Source organism: Paramacrobiotus metropolitanus, unplaced genomic scaffold (assembly GCF_019649055.1).
Source record: "Paramacrobiotus metropolitanus isolate TYO unplaced genomic scaffold, Prichtersi_v1.0 Parri_scaffold0000071, whole genome shotgun sequence".
Classification (NCBI taxonomy): Eukaryota; Metazoa; Tardigrada; class Eutardigrada; order Parachela; family Macrobiotidae; genus Paramacrobiotus; species Paramacrobiotus metropolitanus.
The window spans coordinates 165,495-188,609 of NW_026570291.1; the positions used below are offsets into that span (position 1 = coordinate 165,495).

Sequence of the window (23,115 nt, forward strand, 5' to 3'; positions counted from 1 at the left end):
AACAAGCTGGACCCAGATTCCCTCAGCCGCATCTGCGCATCCTTGCCCAAACCGGTCAAGGAATGGTACACTGGCCAGGCAAACCGTGAAGAATGCGACGGCTGGACAGTCCACGAGTGGCTTCAGAAGTTTGCCGCTCGATACGACGACGAGAACCAACAGGCCAATGCTCTTGGAGACATATCGCACCGTACCTACCGGCACGGTTTCGAGACTCCAGAGCATTACTGTGACGCAATCCTAACTCTCCAGGCACGCGGCATCTTAGACGACACCATGACTCTTTGCTTCCTGAAGACCAATATGACTGTGCCAGAACTGCGCCGTGCCCTGGACATCCGGCTGCCGAAGTCTCTGACAGAATTTCGGGACTATATTCGGCAGCTTACGGAAGGTAAACCCGAATCGACGGGAAGGCGAGCCAAGGATACCTGTTCATCCGGGCGGCCGCACCAACGCCACCTGCCCATGTCGTACGGCAACAGCCAACATCACCGGCTTACTATCCTCGACAGACGCTAACACTCACCCAAGCCAAAGTTAAAGCAACATATGCCGCTATTGCGGCTATGAACTTGGGCTCCCCACAACTTGGGTCCGCCCAGCCTAACGGTCGTGGCGGTGATTATGGCCGGGCCCAGAACCAGGGCAATTTTGGCTATAGCCAGGGCTACGGTGGCGGTGTAGGACAAAGAGGCGGATATTCCGCTTCAGCGGAAAGCGAGGCGGCGGCAATAGTGGCTCCGGGCGAAGTGGCCAAGGAGGCAGCGCAGGCCAGAGCGGCCAACGCCAAGCACCAAACTCCGAAGAGACCCGCAAACAAGACGACATGTACATCGATCGGATCGAGCGCATGTTCGAACGGTGGACCAGAGACGGAACCATAACTTGCAACTACTGTCTCCGGGCAAACCACAAAACTGAAGGATGCGGCCACGCCAGGAGAGATTACAAGGACAATCCTAATCGGATATGGTAGCTTGATTGGCGGAGCAGATACGAGAAGGGATTCCCGACAGGGGCACTAAATCCCATATTCGGCCTGGTGCCATCCAAACAACCACGACCACAACGAGGCAGCGGGGGAAGGGTAGCCGAAGGCAATCCACCGGCTCAGGAAATGGGAGCGGTGGCGGAAATCGACCAAGCGGCGCAGGACGGTATGGAGCGAGGGGATTACAAACACCCGCCAACGAAAGGACTGCTTTGCCGCCATTGACCGATCAGCAGTTAAAGCCGAACAGTAACGGCGGCGGTTCTAACCGGGCTAGCCCAACTGCGGGAAACGCCTAAGGTCAGGGAATAACGGCAACTCACCTGAACTATTACCGGAACCAAAACCGCCGGATATACCTAAACCTCCTGTACAGTCACTAACCGCAATGGATCCCAAACCGACCGCCCAACGGCCCGCCGGCGGATCATGGTTTAGCAACCAACCGGTGACTAAGCGACATGATCCAAGAAGTGCGGTTATGCCAGGACGTGTAGAAGTCACGCTTGACATTCTAGCTCAAGAAGTGAAACCAGACCGGCAGTCGTCCAACCGGCGACCAAGTCGAAGTTCGGAGCCTTAATTAATCAAAAGGCCAACCGACCACGTGTTGAAGCGAGACGTCGCACCATAAATATGACGTATCCTACGTCAGCGTCAGAAACATCCTCCGACAGTGCACCGGACAGATGGTCATTAGGAAGTACGGACAGCGAAGTCGACCCACCAGAAGAGTGGACAGCCGAACCTCATGAGGCGTCTACCACCGGATCTGTAAGCTCCAGACCGGAGGACGACCCCTCGGAACCGCACCGACGGTGCGGACCATCAACTATCACAAACTTTTCTGAACATTAAAAATATGTTTTCGACCCTACGGGAACCGGAAACATTAAAGCCTAGATTGTTAGTCCAACAAGAGCCTTTGATACCCAAGGATGCTTGGCAAGATCCGGTACCAGTGTCGCTAATCTCCTTTATACCAGTGATGCGGGATGTGATAGTTGGTCCCGACGAGAACCGTAAACCGCCAGAGCATGGACACACAAAGTCCAAATCCGACCAGTCCACACGCTCGCTATGCTGGACACTGGAGCGGAAACCTCCCTCATTAGCCAGCAGTTCTGCACAGCCAATGGCATCAAAACGGAGCCATTGGGGTGGAACACCAAAATCCTTAAAATTGGCGGACAAACCGCCTTTGTGGTTTCCCACTGTTGCACCGTACCGGTGACCCTGCAGGGATATGAAGCCACCACACGTTCTTCGTCCAACCGACGTTAACGGCCGTGCAAGTTCTACTTGGTTGTGACTATCTCCACTCCAAGCTCACCTTTATCCTCAAGCCAAACCAAGAAATTGCTTGGGATGCGGTAAGTCTATCCCGATACCAAAGGCCCCGGGACCCGAAGATGAAGTGAGAGTCAACCAGCTTGATCATTCAAAAACTTCTGCTTCTACCTGCTGGGAATGCCGGGATACCATTGATAGCCTCATTTGGGAACTGCGCGTCCATAATGCAATTGAGCGCTACATGACCCAATTACGCGCCGGCATACTCAATCCAAATTGCGGGATTGTAAAGACTATTTCGATACCAAAGGCACCGGGCCAACGACCGGTGCCTGACCGAGAACTCACCTAGAAAAGGGCTGGCTAGAAAAAACAGGTGCACCCCTAACGTGGGCGCACAAGATGGACCCATTCGCCCAAGAACTGGGCAATCTCCAAGAAGAGGGAGCACTATGGGAGGACGTACGCCTAGCCCTATTGTGGGACTATAGGGAATACCACATAAAAACTCCAAAGCACTCCAGCGAATGTGCTCGGACCTCTTCAATGACATTATAAAACTTAGAAAGAAACTGGCCCAGCATCCTGGCGTAACCGCCAGCATATGGCCAAAGTACGACTTGGGCTTGACCAACGTCACGACCATCCCGGAACCATTGCCAGAAGCAGCATCACACATAGCAACAAGAGTGCGCTTCAGTAGCGGCCCATATTCAGAACAGGGCCGACAAAGGGACACCAGCAACGAAATGTAGGACTCCGGCATTAACGTCCCCCATGCCGGACAACTATGAATTTACTACGGCTTTAATGTCGCCCATGCCGGACAACTATGAACTCGGACAACTATGGTAACGCTGGTGGCGGTTTTTCAAAGGTCAAGGATTGACTTAAAATCAGCTTTCTGTGGTAGGTCCCCATGTCACCATTCTGGCCGAAGGGTTACTGTTTTGGCAATGGCGGCAGGGGGGACACGGCAAAAATGTCCGGGAGGACTGGAGGATTTTTGCCGGTCACACAGGTACTTATTTCATACGGTCCACATCTTATCAGAAATTTCATCCTCGGTATCAGCCGTAGTGCAGTGGCTGTACTGTATGCTACTGCGGTCAGATAGCTCTAAAGGTGTTTATTGAGCATGATTGTTTAATTTGTTGTAAAATTTGTTAAAAATTTGTTCACGGTGATACCTGACTAACATTTATCGGGCTTTTACAGCCCTGCTTCACCACACGCGGGCAGTTGCACAAAACAATTTAAAAATACTTATGTGCATCGCTGTGTTTTCCTCTTTGCATGTTCATGGTGTAACTTTTTTAATGCGGATTCAGGAATACTAAAATTTGAATCTTTTGATGTGTTGGTAACTGCCGAAGGGGAGGTTAAGGGGAAGGAGTAGTGGTCATTTTTACCGTGCGTATAAATTCTGCTCTAAAACCGTCATCAAACACAAATTACCGAAGGTTAAAATTATTGTTAATTTTGCCGTTAATCTTAAGGCCGCGCAAAACGTAACTTAACTATTATAATTCCTTACCAAATCCAGCGCCGCTGAAGCAAAAATTCGCTCTAAGCCATAAATAATTAAATACAATGAGGCAGCTCCCATGGAGTCCAGGTAGAGCAACCAAAAGCATCCCCTGCCGTCACTTTTCCAATATCCATCACAGTGGAAGCTTCCGACGGACGATATGCCCATGCAAGCATTCAGGGCCTCTCCGACAGCAAAGGACAGAAACAGAGCACCATCTGGATGACACGCTCGCAGCAATGTAGCGAATATATTCCAGATCGTCAGCAATACAGCGAAGATGCCGGATATACATGATGTCCACAAAAACTCACAAAACATGGTGACTTTGCGGAAATTTCTAGAGTTTTACCTCCTTTATGAGCTTTCAGCAAAAACTTTAGTTGTGCAGTTAAAGAATGCGTTACCTAGACTGAGTTCTTTGCGTGAACACTTTTACCTCTAGCCAACACACTTTAAGGCATTTTGTTTTCGGCACCCAATCAGCCGGACTGGTATGGGGCAAAATAGCCGAAAGGATATCCACCCCCCAGACCGGGGCAGAACAGCCGTCTGGCTGCTCATACGGAGGACTGGGGTAAAATAGCCAATAGGTTATCCAACCCCAGACTGGGGCAAAATAGCCAACCAGCTGTTCCGCCCCCATTAGGCAGTACTGGGGCTAAATAGCCTTAGCCTTAATGCATTGCTGAACATGTAAACCGAGCCGTTTTCGAAACAACCAGCCGAATAAAGCAATCGCAAAGTACGGCTGTGTTTTTTTTCATATAAGGCTCACTCATATTCATAAATCGACTTATGCAAAAATCATAATTGGTTATCAAATCGATAACGAGCATGAAGAGCATAAAAAACTAATAAGAGAATGCGCAATCCGTTTTGAAAAATTCCAAGCGGTTGAGGCTGTAGGTCGTGCCACACGTTTCACGTCTTAATTACAACTCGATGCCTTTGACAAAAACATGCCGAAAAGTACTGAATTTTCAACCAGCAGATTTCAACATCATTCAGTGCCAGAGATACTATCTCTTACATACCCTGCTTACAGCATAGCTTTGGTAGTACTAAAGTTAATGTCGTTCAACACGGCAGTAATCAGCCTGGGGGCGATTAAAGGGGCGGGGTGGGGGGTCATTTTTCGGCCGCTTATAACTGCAGCTCTAAGAAATGCACCAGTTGACATTTCTGCGTTTAAGCTTTCCAGAACTGTTGCGTGGCCCAAGGAGTGTCTTTTATAGGTAGCTGAAAATTCTGGCGCGAAGTATTCGAGGCCTAGGTCACTTCCAGGGAAGGTGCATCTTCCATAGACTTGTATGTTAAAGAGCACCTATAGAGAAATGCGGTTGCCTAGAGCGCGGATCGCATTAGGCGAAATGTTACTGTAGTGTTCCGATGAAATGTAGGAAGGGACCGTTAGCAAACCACCCTATTAGTTGATGGTTCTTTTTCATCCTGGTTAGCTTTGTGCAGTGAATTTCCGAACAAATTGGCGTGATCACCTTTCTAATATTTTCTGCTTTTTGCTGAAGGAAAAATGATAACTTAATAACTTATCTCCTTTATCATGCCTGTTGTTCCCTCACCGACGAGTACTTACCCCAAAGTCCAGTGGAAAACCGGCCCGGATCGCGCCGGTGACAATGACCTTTACGCTAACTGATTTGCTCGCCAAGATGGATGGCTATGTCAACTCATCGTCTTACAAACCCTCAGCGAACACCTGAGACGTATTTACCTCCTCATTCCTATTATTCGGCAATCATGTAAGGAGCTGTCGTACGCCGGACGTGTTACTATTCTCGAAACTGAAATTGTCAGAACTCAATATAATTTGAAAGCTGAGCGGGAATTACGTGAGAGAGCAGATGCGGACCTGCAATATGCAAGCAAAACTTTGCGTTCCCTCGTGGAGCAGATGAACAGCGTACACCAAAGGACCAAACCAACGTTGAAGATTTTGATCGTTGTATGGCGAGATTAAAGTTATCCAATAACGAATCTTTGAACAGAGTAGCCAGCATCTATGAAAAAGCGAAAGCTGAGGGTGTCTCCAAGCCACTACGAACATACGCAAATGCAATTGCTTCCTCCTCGGCACCATCCCACCGGAAAAGTGTCGTCATTATCAAGTCGAAAGCTCATCTCACTACCGACTCGTCTCGCGCAACCGCTAAAGAAATTACCAATTTCAGCGAAGTCCTCAAAACCGCCATTCCTAATGGAGCTGACAAGACCAACATAACCGGAATTCGACCCGCATCCGGTAAAAGTCTATTGTAATCGAATTCAAAAGCTCTGATAATGTAGCAAAAGATGAGACAATATCGCGAGACATATAGGACTTCTGAACAACCAGATGCGAATCCGATCTAACAACTTGCTTCACCGTCATTTTTCTTTTACGTAATATAATTTTTTATAACAATAGATAATTAAATAAAGTTACAACTGACACTGACATGGTGCAAATCTGAGAGTTCATTGTTGAAGTTATATCTGCACTCTGCATAGTTGTGTGATGCTACGCAGAATTTGAAGGTGAATTGTATTTTGTTTTTGAATTGTGCTAACGGTAATTACATCCAAGTAAATTGTTTAGCTTATGGAATGGTTGTCTCAGCAAATATTAATAATGACTGAGATTAAGTATCTAAAAACGCGCGACCAGAGCCAAACAATCGGATGCAGTTGGTACTGATGTACACGTACTCGTACTGTAATATCGCTTCCCGTGCGGTAGCCTCCTGTAAATGACCATTAACGACGTGCAGAATTAGCCAGAGGACTGTATGCTAATAACACAATAATTTTATCCATTAAAATCGTGCTTGAATTTGTTTTCAAATTATTATCAACAATGAAACCAGAACCCAATAACACTGACGGCAACAGTGAAGAACAACACATCAACGACAAAGCACTTATTTCAATGAAAAGTAAACTATACTGCAGTAGAAGCTTCACAGTACTCGGTAGTGGCAAAACAACAACAGCATATCCGGGCATGCGGAAGCAAGACGCCCACTGCTAGCAACAATATGCCTGGCAAACCTGCACATTTTTGAACGTTTAAAATTTTGATGAATTACGCACTGCACTGAAGCTCATTACTGAGCCGGCGCTGATGTCGAATGCTTTTTGTATAAATCCAAAACTTCTTGGACATCGAGTTTGGAGCCCAGGAAAATGGGTGTTCGCTGATGAATACCGGTTGGCTGAACGTCCAGTACCGGCATCGTGCCCGTACTCGCTATTCCTCCTGCGTTCTCGATCAGGAAGGCAATCGGGTTGCATTCATACAGCAGACGAAGCTGAGAAAGAACTCATTACATGTAATTGAATAAAAGTGACCAATGTAAAATAAAACGGCTAACAAACATGCACAAAATAAATACAATAATATAACAAATAGTAATATGAATAAAATAACACCATTACAAATTTAAAATCATTAAATAGCATAACTCTTAAGATATTTCGTTACTAATAGTTTTCAGTATTCGCAAAATTCTTATTGCAACATCAATATTACCTTGCCGTTTGGCGAATCTTTCGTCGCTGGATACATGAAAATTCCACCATAGCAAAGTGTACGATGGACATCAGCGACCATCGATCCAACGTATCGCGCACCATACGCTTTACCTTTCTACAACATAAAGACACTGCTGAACAACGTAAACAACATAAAGACACTGCTTTACTGCAACATAAAGACACTGCTGTACTGGAATATGAACGAATTATGGAAACATGCAACAAAAGGTGATGCACACCTGTGGGAATTTTTTGCTGTGGACATATTCCGTCAGCGCCGGATCCCAGAGCGCCGCGTAACCCTCGTTGATACTGAACGTATTGCCCCTTTCCTTGACCCTCATATTCGGATGAGAGAGAATGAATTCACCCACAGCGGGATCCAGAGTGAAACCATGGGTGCCATTTCCGTCGGAAATAACCATCATGGTTGCTACAAAACAACGCTGATTTACACTCATAACAAAAATTACAATCGCTTAGCGCTAATCACCAACAAAACAACTGGTACGAGTGCGTACTGCGTATGAATCAGAGTACGAATTAAATTTAATTAATCATTAATCAATAAATAATAAATAAACAATAAATAATCATTAAATAAATAAAAGCACATAAAAAAATAAACATTAACCACATTGCGCCATAGTTCACACAGCAGACACAACAAGAATAAAGTTACACTGCATTACATTAACCAACAAAATTAATCTCAAGATTTTCATCAGACCAATACGGCGTAACTAACCACTTCCGTAAACAGCATATCCGGCAGCTACAATCTGCCGTCCCGGCTGGAGACAGTCTTCTACGGTGGCTTTTCCAGGTGAATTCTACACGAGATAGATATGCTACAGTACATACACCAGCAAAAGTCGAAACAGTTTTACTAAAGTACAGATACACTTCACACGATTTTTTTCCTTTCTTTCTATAATTAATCGCTCAACTGTTTTTTATTCGGCAATTTTTGTCTTACTACAACTTTTATTTCACCATACTTTTTATTTATTTATTACAGTGTACGGAAGCTTACTTTGCGGTAAATGGAGAAGATAGTCCCGATGGATACGAGACAGTCGATGTTGGATGAACCATCCAGCGGATCGAAACACACGATGTACTTGCCCGACTGCTCCGTGTCCACCTCGATCACCTTCTCGTTCTCCTCGCTAACCAGGAGACAGGTGGTATAGGAAGACATCAACATGTTGATCATCAGCTCGTTTGCCACTTCATCCAGCTTCTTCACTTCTTCGCCCTGGACGTTCGTGTCACCAGCGATGCCATATCTGCATCAGGAAAAATCATTACAATTTACAGCTTCTCAATAAACACAGTCAACAACATCTTAATTTTTTTAAAAAATTGTACGCACAGTTTGGCGATGCCGGCTTTGCGCACGCTGGAGGAAATGGTCTTCACGGCCACAATGATGGAATTCAGTAACTGCGTCAGATCACCGGTGGCTGTAATGCATTATCACAATACTGTATATGCATCATTTAATTCTGCGTCATTTTAACTATTATTAGCATTCCATTATTTTTACTTTTTTCATTGACATTATTGCCATTTCATTATTTTACTTTTTTTGTACCGTCATTTTGCTGCAATCAGCCGGTTGACTGTTATGATTCTGGCCTCACCTGATGGGAAGCGGCGTTGTTCTTCGAGAACAAAGCGGGTCAGAGTGACGCAGTCAGTGCTGATGCCGTGGATGTTTTTGTTGCTGCTGCTCGGACTCAGAACGCGGCCAGCATCTCCGTTTCCTTGGCTCATTTTCGATTGCTGATGGTTTAAAGTTTTAAAATCACCTGCAACATCAGTTGCAAAACAGGATTGTAAAAGACGAATTAAATTCACGGCAGAAAGTCACATGTCCCACACGCATAAGTGTGCGTCACTAGTCATATGAATTCGCCAACGCAGCGTTTGATTTCAGTTTACTTACAGCAAAGTCCATGAAATCTGTGATTATTATTTATTAATATTTGTATATCGAATACAGAAGCGTCATGGTAATAAAAAACTATTATTTAAAATGGCAAAAAAACACGAAAGCTGAAATAAACAAGCTAAAAAACAGTAAAAGTCTGCAAAGCACTGGAAACAGAAAAATTAAAAAAGCTGCGTGTTCTCGATTTATAAAATCTTCTACTCTAGGCATCTGTTTACTGTATTGAGCATTTATTTACACTCATACCAGTAAGTCAATTACCGCAAATTTCGAAAACACTGCAACACACTATTCAAATCCACCAACAAGTTGTATTTTTATGCGCCAAATAAGTTCAAAATGTCTCGTAATTTTGAAATCCGCTGTGATTTAAACGTACTTACAATAATTCCCAAATCCTGCAACAGCAATAGAATGATGATTTCACAAGGACAATCGAGCAGCGACGGTTCTCGTTTGCAGTCGGGTATGCAATGGAACACTTGCAGCTGATGATGTTATCGTCCGAACGCGTTCGGAAAGATACAGCAACAACACCTGGAAGACCCGGGCGAAGATGAAAAGTCTCCTGTAAAAGTATACTGCGCTATTGCAGCCGTCTGCAATACATTCCACAATCTGGAAATCAGAAATTTACTACGTGCACACGCATTTCATTGCCAAGTTGCCAACTGGTTTTGGCACAGCCCCACATCGCAGCCAATCAGATATGGATGGGTTGACCCTCCCCCAAAAACCGGTTTCCGGTCGGCACTCAGTTTTTTTTAAATTTTAATATTGTTTGCCCTTTTCTGGAATCGCGAATGCGTTAAGAAATAAGAATTATTAATTACTTATAAGGATTACCTTTTTCAGTTTTAGCTTTTCGTTTCCGATTACGGTAATTTTAAAAAATTGAAATGGACGGTGGACGATTACGGTAATTTTAATAAACTCTCTTTATCACATACTGACTGGATTGTTAATAATGCAGGACAAAACCAAACTTTCCATTTTTTTCGTTTATTGTAAGTACTGGTACAGCTGCTAATCAAAGCCATAAGTACGACAAGGCACCTTATGTAAACTGGAAAGAAAAGAATATCACAGACGAACTTAACAATAAAACTCAGTACTTAATAGTCAATATTAAACATCTCACAACTCACAAGGTTCAATTTTCATAATACGTTAGAACAAATTCAGCAAAAAAAAAAACAAGAGCGGCATCCGCAATTCTTTTCCATTAGCTGCGCTCACTCGGCAGTCATTCACTTTCCAGACACCATTCGCATAACTTTATTGGATTCTGTAAAACACAGCAGATTTTTAACCTCCATTACAACAGGATAAATTTAGCGCAACCAAAAAATATAATCAAATGTAAAAAAGCGGAAGCATAATAGGATAATCTGACCCGTCAACACCGGTAATCTCAAAAGTATATGCGATAGCCTCAAAAGCAGTAAGAAATGGCAGTGAAAATGACTGAGCTGCTTTCACTACGAGTAGGGCGTGTATGCTAACAAGCGAAAACGTTTTGGTCAAATGTACATCAATATTAAATTCCTTACCGAGGCTATTAGCATCACCAGCTTGTACGAAACCTTTCGACTGGAGGGAATTCACGGTACGTAGAAATGCTTCCTCCTCAGGCGTCAACGCTGCACGCAGCTTCACCAGTGCGGTCAAAATCTCGCCCTTCTGCTGGTTATAGGTTTCCACGGACATTTTGTTGACTTTTCGATCACGTTCAACCTGCCGTACAAGAAGCTTCTCAACCCCAAGGCAAATGGAAATTAAGGGTAAATGCAAAAAGTATCCACCTCAAAAGTGGATTTAGAACCGTGATTGTACATAATTTACAGTTCAAACGAGTTAAAGTTTTCTCATACTCATACCATAGCAAGTCGCTCGCGTAGCTGATCAGGCTCCCTTGCAACAAAAAGCGCCATAATTTCTGGTGTATCAAACGCATTGCCGATTGCGGTTTGGATTGTCTGTAAAAAATTTTGAAAAGATGAGCAAAATTGATTCCAGTACTATCTATTTCCAGTTTTTTTCAGTCAGCAGTGGCACAAAACTTCGAATGTATATTTCAGCAAAAAAACTAGCACTGAACAGAAAAGAACTTTCTACGCAACGCTGTAGTAGCGAAATATTGTTAAATAAAACAATACTAAACAAATAAAACATAAATTGATCACCAACCAGTTGCATGGACGCAATGTCATTCAGCAGAGTCAGATTCCCGGCTGCAAAGGAAAACCAGAAAAATTAATACAAAAACTAACGTTATGATACAAAATCCATATGCTTAAAACATCGTCATGAAACAGTACCCAAAGTACGTATTGTACATTTGTACTCAGTTAGAGGGAGACTAGACATTCTGATCTGAGCAAGGATGAAATGATACTGACGTTTATTACGTATGTTCTTACGTACACTGCATTTTTGCCAAGGAATCATTCAATTCCTGCAGCTGTTCAACCGTATCCGCTCGCTGTTCTTCAAAATCATCCGCATCTATGCCACCCCTGTACAGGGAGAACTAATGTTTAGTGATAACAGCAAACTCCAAATAATAACGAGACAACTGCGCACTTGGCCTTCTCTGTTTCCAAATCAACCAACTGCGCCATGAGACGATCCAGCTGCTCTGTCAGGTTCTTCTTCAGGCTCTCGGTTTCCTTGTCGACTTTTCCGCGTGAAGCAGAATTACCCACTTGGCTGGCCATTTTACCACGTATTTAGATTAAAACGTCAAAACGTCAACAATCGGATAAAAGGGAGCGACAAAATGGGATATACGAGATGTGGCACGCTTATGAAAATCTACAGTTCTACACCACAAACTCGCCTGCACAATATCTCCAGCATCTAGCAGGAGTCGCTACAAAATCGAACCGAGTATGCAAGTGATTAACAAGACAAAACCATAATACAACAAATAAATATAAAACCATCTAGTTATACTTGTACTGTTGTACAGAAATTTTGCAAACTAAACTCCTAAAAAACAAAACCGAAAACTGTAGTGAGTTGTTGTCGTGTTGTGAAAAATCTGAAAGTCAGAAACATTTACGAGTTACTCCACTTCCGGTCAAAACTGACAACCACCACGGGCGGCTATGGCTAGGTCAACAGTTGCATGTTGATGTTCTCCAAAAAACGTTTTTCAAGTATTCTTTCTCCGACTGCTTTTATAGAGTCATTTGTAAGTTTGTGGAATTATCAATTATTCTTCCTGACCATCCTGATTTTGTGTAGTTTTTTAGCATGCGACTGCTCGGGATGTGGATTGTTTCCAGCCCTTGGATTGTTGTAGTGCTGGCAGCCCAGTCATAACTTGAACCTATCGCTTATGTGGCGAGCTCACCATTTTTTGCAGATCTACGGTTTCTGAAAATTTTGGCACATGTAAAATATACTCGTCTTTTTAGAATTTTTTCTTCCTATCTCTTAGTAGAGTTCTTTGTTCTTTATTGCAACCATCATCATTTTACTGCAACTTTCATCGCCGGATGCTGATGACGCGGACTTATCCATTTTGTGAGAAGCGCGCTCTTTTGTGGAGATCGGGATCGTCTGCCAAGCCATGTGGCATGGTGTCGACACTTTGCTCGTTTATCTTTTAAACCGTGGAAATTGACATGCCCATTGTTTATCAGAATTAGAACTCGTGGAAGAACCGTGTGGTGTTTTATAAAGATCCAGTTTTATACAGTTTTCTGCGTTCTGGCAGCATCATGATTCCCGTGCAGTTGTTCAAATCTTCCAGCGATGATATGCCTTTCGTCATCAACATGGTAAAAGCACTCGTAGTCGAATCCCAATTTTTCTTCCGTTTGGTTTTTTATGCATATTTGTGAAATGAATTTTTCTTGCAGGCAAACAGCATTATTGGTGTAAGCGGGGCGAAACTATCCATCAATAAATTTCACACCGAATGTTGAAATTTCGACTCTGTTTTTAAACTGTTCGATATTATGTTGTACACAGCTACGGAGTTACGGGCACCGTTCTCAATGTTATGCTTATGTTAATTGCAGGTCAGCATACTGGCTATGCCGTGGTCATTTCGCGAGGTATGAATGATAAAATGTCGCCAAATTGATATCGGACATTGTTTTTGTGTACACTGTTTTTGTTTGGTCATTTTTGATATTTTATTTTTTTGCAAGGTGGGCATAGTACTGGGATCGATGCTGTTGGTGTTTGGTGGTCTGTTGACGAAATGGTCCTGTCGACTGCTTCTCGCCGCCGCTGCCGGTCCCCCGGTGAATCGTTCCATGGTCACCGGCAAACGGACCAGCTCCTTTCATCTCGTAGTGGAACCATCGGATGATACACTCACCCGAAGCTCGTATGAATATCTCGGTAACCTTGCATGATATCGCTTTCTTGACTGTTTTCCTATTTTTGTTTTTTTTTTGCAGCGTTAAGCACATTTGGAAAATGGGGGAAACTGTTGGTGGAATTATCGTATGCATATCGTTCTATTAATTTATTCCTTCCTTAGTTTATGGGATTTTTTTGTGACAGGACGATCGGATATTTGTTGGGCTCCTGTGTAGCGTTTTTGGTCGTTATGGGTGATTTATTACCGGAAGTTGCTGGAAAGATCATTTCACCCGTTGATTCTGAAGTAAGACTTACTTTGGGGTGATGTTTACGTAAAGAAAATCGTCCGAATATAAGTGTTCATTTAAAAAAGTTGGGTTTTTAGGCTGGCTATCATAGTCAAAGCATGCGTGCATTTTTCCTTACCGTTGTAGCTTTGTGTATCGCCTTGCCGTTGAGTTTGATGCAGAAAGTGGAGAATCTCGTCAGTCTGAGCGCCTTTTCAATATTCTTCTACGTGTTCTTGGTAGCAAAAGTAAGTCAGAAGAAAATTACAGCAATAATTGCACTTAACAGCTTTAAATAGCGTTGAATAGCATTGGTGTCTGTATCGTGATTACTTATGCTATGGCTTGCAGCTCGTTATACGTTAAGTAAAGTGTTTCTGCGGACAGGTTTTCGTGGACGCAGTTCTTTCGTCGTCGTGGCCAGATTGTATGGACAAACTCATATTATGGCGGTTCCGCTACGTTTTGCCGGTGCTGCCAATATTCACAACTGGTCTTTCGTGTCAGACGTAAGATAAATTCTCAGTCGCACCGTACTGTTCAATACGTCGTAATGAAAGGTCGGACTGATCCATTGTTTTGCAGGCAGGTGTTTGTGATGTACGAATCTCTCACTGATCCATCGTGTAAACGAATGAATGCCATTATTTCGGATGCAGTTAATTTATGTTTCGTGCTCTATTGGAGTGTACGAAGAAATTTATGTTTATACTTTATAGTAAGAATGTCATAAAGAATAATGCGAATATGATATTTGACCTTTAGGTGGGATTCTTCGGATACCTGGCATTCTGCAATACGGAAATTCGCGGAGATGTTCTTCTTAATTTTGAAAACACGTGGCTAATCACCGTGATACGTTGTTTGTATATTGTCGCGGCTGCGATCAGTTTCCCGTTGTGCATCTTTCCTTCGCGAAGAAGCGTTGAGACGTTGTTGTTTCATCAGGTAATAAAACCCATTATTGTCTTCGTTATATTGAAACATGAAACGGAATGATCCCTTTTGCATTATTATCATTACTGCAGGCGCAGCGGGTAACATACAGTAAATGTGGAATAAAATAATAGCGATTATGTTGCATTAGGAAACAGCCACGACGGAAGGCGGGGCAATTCAACCCAATACCTCGAAATATTTTCGGACCATCACAATAATTCTTGTAACATGCACGCTAATTGCCAGTATTATTATTCCAAACAGTAAGCATTTATGATATATCGTACAGCATTTTATCAAGTATGCTGTTATTATCTTCGTTTGCAGTTGAGACAATTCTGAATCTCAGTGGATCTACTATGGGCGCACTGATTTGTTTCATTCTTCCTGGTTCTATTGCGTTACGGAGCGGTTTAATGTATTGGCCATCCATATCGGATATGAAGACTTTGGGCTCGTATCTCCAGGATCATCTGACAGCTTTGGTAAAACAAAAACAGTTGATGCAGCGTTGAAGGGGTTATGACAATTTTGCTTGCAGATAATACTGCTGGTGGGTGCAGTTTCGATGGGAGTGTGCTTATGGGATGTCCTGCTGGTTCTGGTGTATCCACCGGTTGATGCCGCATCCAATCCCCTTCTTATTCAAGAGGAACCGGCTCCTATTATCCCGGCCGCGGTTATCCCTAATTCGAACATTTCATAACGTGATTTCCCTTTTTGAGTAACACATTTGCCATATTTTCGTGCCTTTTGTACAGAGCTTCCATGGAAGTTGTGATCTTTTGAGAGCATAGATGTTTTTATTCTCATGTAATCTAACTCGTATTTTTGCACACTCGAAGGTAGCAAGTAGCAGATGGATCGGTCAAATAATTTTATAGTTGGCGTTTCCATTTCACATTTTGGTTCTAATTGCCTCAAGGGCTTTACTGTACACTAAAGCGGAATTGCTAATCAGTTTGCACAACAAGTGCGACAATAAAAGTGGCTGCGCTTGAATTTACTGACTGGCGATAATTATTTGAAAGGTGCTACCGTGCTACTGTTTTCAGGTGATAAGCAGTATTATTCCATGGTTCTTTCCACAATTACTGAACTAATAATATCGCGAGAAAACATGATCTTCGATAAATGACAGGTCTGCTCGGACAAGATTTACGATAACGCAGGACAAAACGGCAATTATATGCACTGATGGCACGTCTGCTCACAGCAGAATTTAGAACAGTTGCAGTTTCAGTGTCAACCGATAAACAGTGGCGATTCGAACAAGGAATTCATTTACAAGCGGTCAGTGTTGTGATTCTTATCAGATTTGAGGCGAAAAACGAAACAATACGGGTGCTTCTTTACGGTAGCCCCTGGAGGAAGCGTAACAAGTGCTTACCATAACCGATAAAGCCTATCAGCATCAGTAAACGGTGCGGAGAGCAAAGATCAAAGATTATTCCGCTACTTAACTGCTAATCGATCGCAATGTCGCACACGGAATTCCAGACGGATTACGCGATCCAGCGCAACCACGGAAGCATAAAATGTCACCACGAAGAAGCTGTGTTACCTTCAGTCTCTGATGAGTTGCAATTTTAAGTCTCCAAAATCGCAATAATGCCACTCAAACAGAACCAAAGATAATACAAGCACTCTTCAAATTGAAAAAACTCCCTCCACTCCAGCAACAATTCCAGCCCAAATAAACGATTATCCGTAAACCTACAAAAAGAAAGTCTGCTAAAAAGACATTCAAAAACCGCTAAAACGCTGCAAGGGTTGAAACTAAAATATACCGGTCAATACCGAAGGCCGCAGTGAAACGCAACAGATTTATCGATGCGATCGATAGTGCACACTCACTAAATTACTACTGTAACTGCAGCTGCAATCCACTTTCCTCTGCTATTAGGCGACTGCGCTCATTACAGCTAGAAACCTAATCATTAAAATGCCAAAACCAGACAAAACCCTAGGACTTTAATCATTCTAATACCAGCATCCATAAAGTCAACCCAATTTGCGAACGATACAAAATTGATAAATCACCAACCTGTATCTATGCTAGTACTAATCAGAATGCAGAATTATGGATTTTTCGAAGAAAGACGGTACCGGCGATGGATTAACGAAACGAAAATGCTCACACAAAAACAGCCAAACAATCCATTTCATCTGCGAGACAGCAACAGGTTGCAGTGCACGAACAAGAAGACCAGTAAAATAATTTCAATTTCTAAAAGAAAGCCAACACGACAATACTTACGCACAGCAGACGTGTTCCGCCCCTCCTCACATTACAGCGGCGCACCAGCCGCAGCAGGCAGCCATTAACCTTCAAAAAAGCATTTGCATACGCGTCGCGTCTAAACAATGGCACTGATAGAAATCTTCACCCGTGGCCGCGGCAGCAAAAAAAGGTCATAATATCAATCTGGCAGCCACTGTGCAGCGATTTGCCGAGCAGACGCATGTGCGCACCATATAGCACGGTAAAATGCCCTATCAACACGTTGCAACCTTGACTCGGGGTACAATTGCATTCTCACTAACATTATGCCACATGGCGGCTGGAAAATGGGAGAAGCCTCGCAATTACCTGCGCATCATAGCGAACCAGTTGTCTTTGGTCTTTTCACCATGTACTTCCATCTGCAACAAAGAACATTAAGCATAAAGCCCAACACAATGCAAAATTATTTCGGAAAAGCAGGAAAATCAACGACAAAGGAGGAAATGTGAGCGTGGGAAGTGAGCTATCTGGGCGACAGACTGACCAAGGTCATTCGCTAGGTTTACGAGCATTCGCTACAGGTAATTAAACACAGTGCAGATGAAAACGGGAAAGATCGATCAAATGCAAATAAACGATTAGCAGCCATTAAAATATCCTAGCGCTTGATGTTTACAACTCGAAAGAAACGTTCAAAAACATTTTAAGGAATTACGTTACAGAAGGAATAAGCAACGAAATTGTGGAACAAAATGTTTTGCTAAACTGTCATGGCGAAAACTCACCAAAGAAATTCCGGTGATGAGAAAATGGAATGCACCCGACCGACTGCGCGAAGAACGGGAACGTGGGCGAGAGCGAGATCGGAGGTGTCGGTGGACGCATTACCGCACACCGTGGTGGCACAGCCGAAAGGGAGGGCGCCGCGCGCCGCACCAAGGCAATTAAAAAGCAACAGGTACATTTTTGCCAATAAGAAAACACTGTCTGTGTCCTGGCATATGCCAGCAACCACACTTAAACGCATGAATTTTTCGGTGAAGCTCCCTCGCGTTTTGGACGGGCTGGCTGTGGCTGCATATATTGGTTGGGTACAGAAAATCATCTCTCCTATAAAGTAGTGATATGGAAACCAGTTATCATTAACAACATACCACATAAGCAAAGTGTCTACGCGGCAGTCTACGTCAAACATTCTATATTAAGCTCGAGACGGCCTAATACGCACACCACTATGGTTAATACATTTCACATACGGTGTACAAGGCAGTGCACGGGCCCTAGACAAGTACCAGCACACTTGTAAAGTGCACTATATTGCCGGTTTTCGATATGATATTTAACCGGTATTTTCTTTTTAAGAGCGCCACGGCGTTTTAGAATAGCAACAGCAATTTACAAAACGTCGTATGCTGTATGCACAACTGTACAACGCGAGCGCGTTCAGGTGGAGGGACCAGCGCGGTGGCAGAAACGCCAAGAAATACAAAATACATAAGAGAGAGTAAAAATTGACGACTTCCTGCTTGCCGATCGGATCATATCCGATTTAATCACACAGCCGACTAATACCCGTCGACATTTGAGCATACTGCGGCAACTCTCTGTTTCTGTCATCCGAATAAAATTCAATACATGCAAGTACTGAAGCAGGCCCAAAAGATACTGATGTACTGCAGTGACGCGGCTTAATTTTTTAAAAATACTGGTTTTTCTAAAAGTCAGTGCCAGCCGTCGAACAGTGCGCAATCGTGGCTTACTTTTTTTGCGGTGAAAGTTGAAAATCGTTTCCACAAGTTATAGAAATGCACGTGAAGCACAGTTTGTCAGAAACGTACTTACATACCATGCATTTTCTCACACTAACATCACATGGGAATGTGCGTTTCCATAAAAAAGCGCAACGCGCATCCAGAATCTGTCGATGAAGAATCCTTTATACAAAACAGCGAGACCGAAAGTTTTGCATACTCCACATTCGCAGGCAAATTAATAAGCCTTCTGCTCTAAAATTAAGTTTTAACCACATAGTATAGATAATTCATGCTACAAAGTTTTAATCTGGGAGTAAAGTTTTGCAGTTTCTGTGTAAATAAATGCGGTAGTTATAGCTGCAACTCAGAATCACAAAGCGAAACACCCTGCAGAGCGGTTATAAAATTTTAACTAACAATTTTTTCTAATAGCGGAATCACGGATTGAAAGCGAACATAAAGTGGTCAAATGTGAAAGTGCTTATTCGGCGAATGCAAGCGTCCGGCCATGCATATCATGCAAAATCCAGTTCAACACATTAGACATGTTATTAGCCCACATTTTATATCTTTGTGCCTGCTACGAGACGACGATTCTCGCGGATTATTTTCCTTATTGACGCAGGTGCGTCATACTTTACTACACGTTTGTCAAATCAACGACACTGCAATGGATCGAAAAAGACAAATTTCCAAAAACTACCCAGTAGACTTTGTATAGCGTTTTGGTGAATTCGTACAACTACAATTCAATAACGCGCAGCGGATAATATGCGAATTCAACAGAAAAAACCATCACACATAACAAGTTTTAAACCACTGACAAATTACAAAAAACCTCAAAATACTGTAGCTATGTGCTATCAGTGCCAGAAAAGGTACAAATTCAAAAATGCCTCATTTTACAGCAACATACTAACTTGGGAGAAAAAGAAGGTGCAGGAAATTTTATTTAGCACTAGGCAGCATTTTAGATTTAAAACAGGCTGAGTGACCAAGATCAACTGACTTCAATGCGCAAAAGCAACTGCCCACCATAATCGATAAAATTTTTTCCCGGCAAATTGCCGACAGTACTACTGCAATGTCAAGTTGTCAACGGTAAAATACAACAAATTCATTAGGCTGTAAAATCAATACAGTAGTGACAGTGTGTACTATGCGGGAAGTGTGAACTATGAGCACAAGTCAACAGGTTAAAGTAATAAAATTGTACTGCAATTCATGCGGACTATGTGAACAAATCAAAAACAAAAGAAAGCCTCTGAAAGGACAGTATGAAAACTCCTACCAAAATTATTTGCACCTGCTTCAACCTTAACCGAATAAAATGTCAGGAGAAAGAAAACCATGCTTTTTTGCTTATTGGCTTACCGTGATCTGTGATGGGTACGATCATACGAAGCAGTGAAAAGCATTGCGCATTGTTTTCGTCCGTCGTCTAACGCCCGAATGATTAGAATTATTTTCAAACTCAAACTCCAAAAATTGCCGCAGCACTGAAAATGTAACACAGAAGTTGTGAAGTAGAAATACCTATATCTATATAAGCAATACGACTTTCAATCTGCGAAAATTTCAACACCGACCCTTTCATAGTTTCATTAACTAATGTAAGTAATTTTATACACACATCCTGTGGTGAAGCACAGCTGTAATACGAATAAATCTAACGTAAACAGTATCTCTTACCAGTAAATCAAAAATAAAAACGAAAAGCAGGAGATCGATGCACGTTGTCCGAAGCAAAGCATGCCTTTGCAACTACAAGTATTTAATATCAGTATTGCAACTTTAAAATTTTCCACCTACAGTAGTGGCAGTAAGGGGATCTTAAAGTCATGGATCCAAAACTTTGACAAATGTTCCGCAAAAAAAACTAAAAAAAACAACACTTTGAATTGAAGTAGTACTCTTTTTCAACCAAAAAAGTTAAAACATGTTTGGGCCTGCTTCCATTATTTTCCCAGCTCGTACTGACGAAATTCCATTTTCTCTATAGCTGTTTGCTGTTAGCTAGTGAACAGGAGCATACCAATTCCATCATATCAGAAAGTCCATTTCCGATTCCGCTGCGATCAGCTGGCAGGCGGCAGCCTAATGGTGGCAGATTATTTTCAAAACTGATCCAGTTTGTTGTTAATTGTTATAAAAATTAATTAAATTTATATATTATAAAAAGTTTCTAGATATTTCACTGATATTTTTTGCTCTTCCTGATTTTCCGATTTTACAAAAAAAAAATTTCAGCCGCAAGCAGTTCTTACACTTCTTGCGATGCTCGATTTTTGGATCGAGAGCATAAACGTGGCTTTTCTTACAACTTCCTATTGCACAGACTACAAACTGTATAATTCTAATTGAAGGTACTGCAAATAAACCGGTAAAATTTATTTGGCCAGCCTTAACAGAACATTAGAAACGAAACGCAGTAGTCAATAATCTCTCGCAAAAGATCAACAGATAATCCAGAGTATACTTCTACTCGTATAAATTAATATAATCATATTTTTATAAACTTTCATGAGATGTAACAGTTGCACAGCAAATTGATCACAAGGAAAATTTCACACTCGGAATCAGGACGGAAGATCCGTAATGTCACTAAAAGTAATCACTATCATCCAAAATCAGGCTAAATGGCAGGAACATAAATTAATGGACGCGGAACAGCTGAATTAGGAATGCAGCCGATTCTTGGTTCATACATACAAATTCAACTGGAGAAGTTATCCAGATTTGATTGGAAAAATCATCCGCTCTTCACCGTCAGCTGCGGAATTCCTGAGAATTATTCGAGATATCGGAAATGCCTTCCTTGCTCGGTAAATTTTCTTTCGCGGCGCTGTCCAACGGGCGCGTGAAAAAATCCTGACTGCAATACTTCGCATATTCCGGTTTATCCAGTTCATCGTTGGCTTTGCGGATATCATCTTTAATAGCAGCAATGAGTTCATCTAGACAAAAGAAAACAGAACAATTATCGCTTCATAAAGCGGAACTGATAACCATTTCTAACCATCATGGCAATCGGAAATTTGTAATTAATTTGCATATGCGCAACGAATAGCATTAAGATTGATTCAGCCAATTGTGACGGTGATTTACCTAACGATGTAAAACTCGTCATAGGACGAATATATCCAAGAACAGCCACGCGCAGCGTACTACCGTAAAAATCCCGTGAAAAATCTCGCAGTATATGAGTTTCCTGGAATAATCACTGAAAATCAGTCAAATGCCAGAGCAGGGACACCCAGCGGATAGTCAGCCTACCATAGTTTTAAGTTGATTATGAAATTGAGGATTCCATCCGACACTCAACACCATGCGATCCACGGCGCCTGCGTCAACACTGGCCAGGCCGAAGTACACGCCGTTTTCCATCTCTAGAGGCAGTTTTTTGACGACTTCATCGGTGAAATTAGCTGCAATATGTTAAACTGAGTCTGTAAACTGTAAAATCGCCAATCGTCAAAATGAAGTCAGCTGAATTTAGACAGGAACACTCCTGGAACAGTTAGCAGCGCAAGCAAATGGTACCTGTTGGAATTCCCAGCTCCTTGCTTCCTCGGCCAAATCCCCGCACCACCTGCCCCTCCACCATAAGAGGCAAGAAGGCTAATCTCTTCAAACACATGATCGGTTCCGTTTTAGGCAGCAAATCAGAACGGAATGCTTTCACACACTGCTGCTGGTATCACTGGAGTTCAAAACCAAACTTAAAACAGTACGCAATACTGCGCAGTACTCAGCCAACTCGCTGTGTCCCAAGAAAACAAAACAGCAGTTCTCCTCATCCACACAAACTATGAAGAGGGAGTATCAGAATCAGCAAATTCCACATTGAACTTTGAACAACTTAGCACTACTTCGAATTACTGACGTGAAATTAGTAAGTACCACAAATGAGTACTGTTGCCAACAAGCCTTTTATCCTCATGAGAGACCCACAAGATAACTCTTTACCAAAGAAAACAAATGCACAACAATATGGCAGTGTAAGATACGTTTAATGACATAATCTAGGACTAAGGTAGAGCTTTGGAATACCTAAATAATAAAAAATTTTGATCAAATTTTTCGCATTTCACCAATTTTTGATACGATCAAGCCATGACGCAATAGTCTTTCCGGTGCAGCGCGATGCACTTCTGCGCGATGTGCAAATGTAAACGACATGCCCGCGTAGTGGCAGGGCATGGAACACGGTGAGCTGCGGTACAATCCATCGAACAAGCGAATTTGCACCCGGATGCTGAACTCT

At 42.6% G+C, this 23,115-nt stretch overlaps 4 protein-coding genes across 4 annotated transcripts; 1 reads left to right on the forward strand and 3 right to left on the reverse strand.

The window, feature by feature from the left end:
• Positions 1-6,610: 6,610 nt before the first annotated feature.
• On the reverse strand, positions 6,611-9,933 carry LOC129594744 (fructose-1,6-bisphosphatase 1-like). The gene is made up of 8 exons (XM_055491531.1): positions 9,699-9,933; positions 9,005-9,172; positions 8,734-8,824; positions 8,392-8,647; positions 8,104-8,188; positions 7,595-7,788; positions 7,351-7,467; positions 6,611-7,129 (listed from the first exon to the last, which is right to left on the reverse strand). The coding sequence occupies exons 2-8, from the start codon at positions 9,135-9,137 to the stop codon at positions 6,926-6,928; spliced, it is 1,080 nt and encodes a 359-aa protein (XP_055347506.1). The 5' UTR covers positions 9,138-9,172; positions 9,699-9,933; the 3' UTR covers positions 6,611-6,925.
• A 368-nt stretch (positions 9,934-10,301) lies between these two features.
• On the reverse strand, positions 10,302-12,339 carry LOC129594745 (protein LZIC-like). The gene is made up of 6 exons (XM_055491532.1): positions 11,902-12,339; positions 11,743-11,834; positions 11,506-11,549; positions 11,196-11,294; positions 10,869-11,052; positions 10,302-10,603 (listed from the first exon to the last, which is right to left on the reverse strand). Exons 1-6 carry the CDS (start codon positions 12,033-12,035, stop codon positions 10,566-10,568), a joined length of 591 nt encoding a protein of 196 aa, XP_055347507.1. The 5' UTR covers positions 12,036-12,339; the 3' UTR covers positions 10,302-10,565.
• Positions 12,340-12,475: 136 nt separating this feature from the next.
• Positions 12,476-15,858, forward strand: LOC129594743 (putative sodium-coupled neutral amino acid transporter 10). The gene is made up of 13 exons (XM_055491530.1): positions 12,476-13,106; positions 13,188-13,205; positions 13,350-13,385; positions 13,482-13,677; positions 13,737-13,782; positions 13,843-13,945; positions 14,027-14,176; positions 14,316-14,437; positions 14,514-14,616; positions 14,694-14,876; positions 15,016-15,130; positions 15,195-15,352; positions 15,409-15,858. The coding sequence occupies exons 1-13, from the start codon at positions 13,047-13,049 to the stop codon at positions 15,571-15,573; spliced, it is 1,455 nt and encodes a 484-aa protein (XP_055347505.1). The 5' UTR covers positions 12,476-13,046; the 3' UTR covers positions 15,574-15,858.
• Positions 15,859-21,224: 5,366 nt separating this feature from the next.
• LOC129594757 (putative riboflavin kinase) lies at positions 21,225-22,929 on the reverse strand. Its single transcript, XM_055491547.1, has 4 exons — positions 22,392-22,929; positions 22,125-22,276; positions 21,957-22,059; positions 21,225-21,805 (listed from the first exon to the last, which is right to left on the reverse strand). The coding sequence occupies exons 1-4, from the start codon at positions 22,486-22,488 to the stop codon at positions 21,618-21,620; spliced, it is 540 nt and encodes a 179-aa protein (XP_055347522.1). The 5' UTR covers positions 22,489-22,929; the 3' UTR covers positions 21,225-21,617.
• Positions 22,930-23,115: the final 186 nt, after the last annotated feature.

Excerpts from the sequence above, each read along its gene's own strand:
- LOC129594744 (XM_055491531.1), bottom strand. The coding sequence starts at position 9,137 with ATGAGCCAAGGAAACGGAGATGCTGGCCGCGTTCTGAGTCCGAGCAGC. Across the intron at positions 7,789-8,103 it reads ATATGCTGTTTACGGAAGTG|CAACCATGATGGTTATTTCC; the intron begins GTTAGTTACGCC and ends GTTGTTTTGTAG. Across the intron at positions 7,468-7,594 it reads ACAGCAAAAAATTCCCACAG|AAAGGTAAAGCGTATGGTGC; the intron begins GTGTGCATCACC and ends TTTATGTTGTAG.
- LOC129594745 (XM_055491532.1), bottom strand. The coding sequence starts at position 12,035 with ATGGCCAGCCAAGTGGGTAATTCTGCTTCACGCGGAAAAGTCGACAAG. Across the intron at positions 11,550-11,742 it reads TTCCTTGGCAAAAATGCAGT|CCGGGAATCTGACTCTGCTG; the intron begins GTACGTAAGAAC and ends TTTCCTTTGCAG. Across the intron at positions 11,053-11,195 it reads TACGCGAGCGACTTGCTATG|GTTGAACGTGATCGAAAAGT; the intron begins GTATGAGTATGA and ends CTTGTACGGCAG.
- LOC129594743 (XM_055491530.1), top strand. The coding sequence starts at position 13,047 with ATGATTCCCGTGCAGTTGTTCAAATCTTCCAGCGATGATATGCCTTTC. Across the intron at positions 13,678-13,736 it reads AAGCTCGTATGAATATCTCG|CGTTAAGCACATTTGGAAAA; the intron begins GTAACCTTGCAT and ends TTTTTTTTGCAG. Across the intron at positions 14,438-14,513 it reads ACTGGTCTTTCGTGTCAGAC|GCAGGTGTTTGTGATGTACG; the intron begins GTAAGATAAATT and ends ATTGTTTTGCAG.
- LOC129594757 (XM_055491547.1), bottom strand. The coding sequence starts at position 22,488 with ATGTGTTTGAAGAGATTAGCCTTCTTGCCTCTTATGGTGGAGGGGCAG. Across the intron at positions 22,060-22,124 it reads ATAATCAACTTAAAACTATG|GAAACTCATATACTGCGAGA; the intron begins GTAGGCTGACTA and ends TGATTATTCCAG. Across the intron at positions 21,806-21,956 it reads GACGAGTTTTACATCGTTAG|ATGAACTCATTGCTGCTATT; the intron begins GTAAATCACCGT and ends TCTTTTGTCTAG.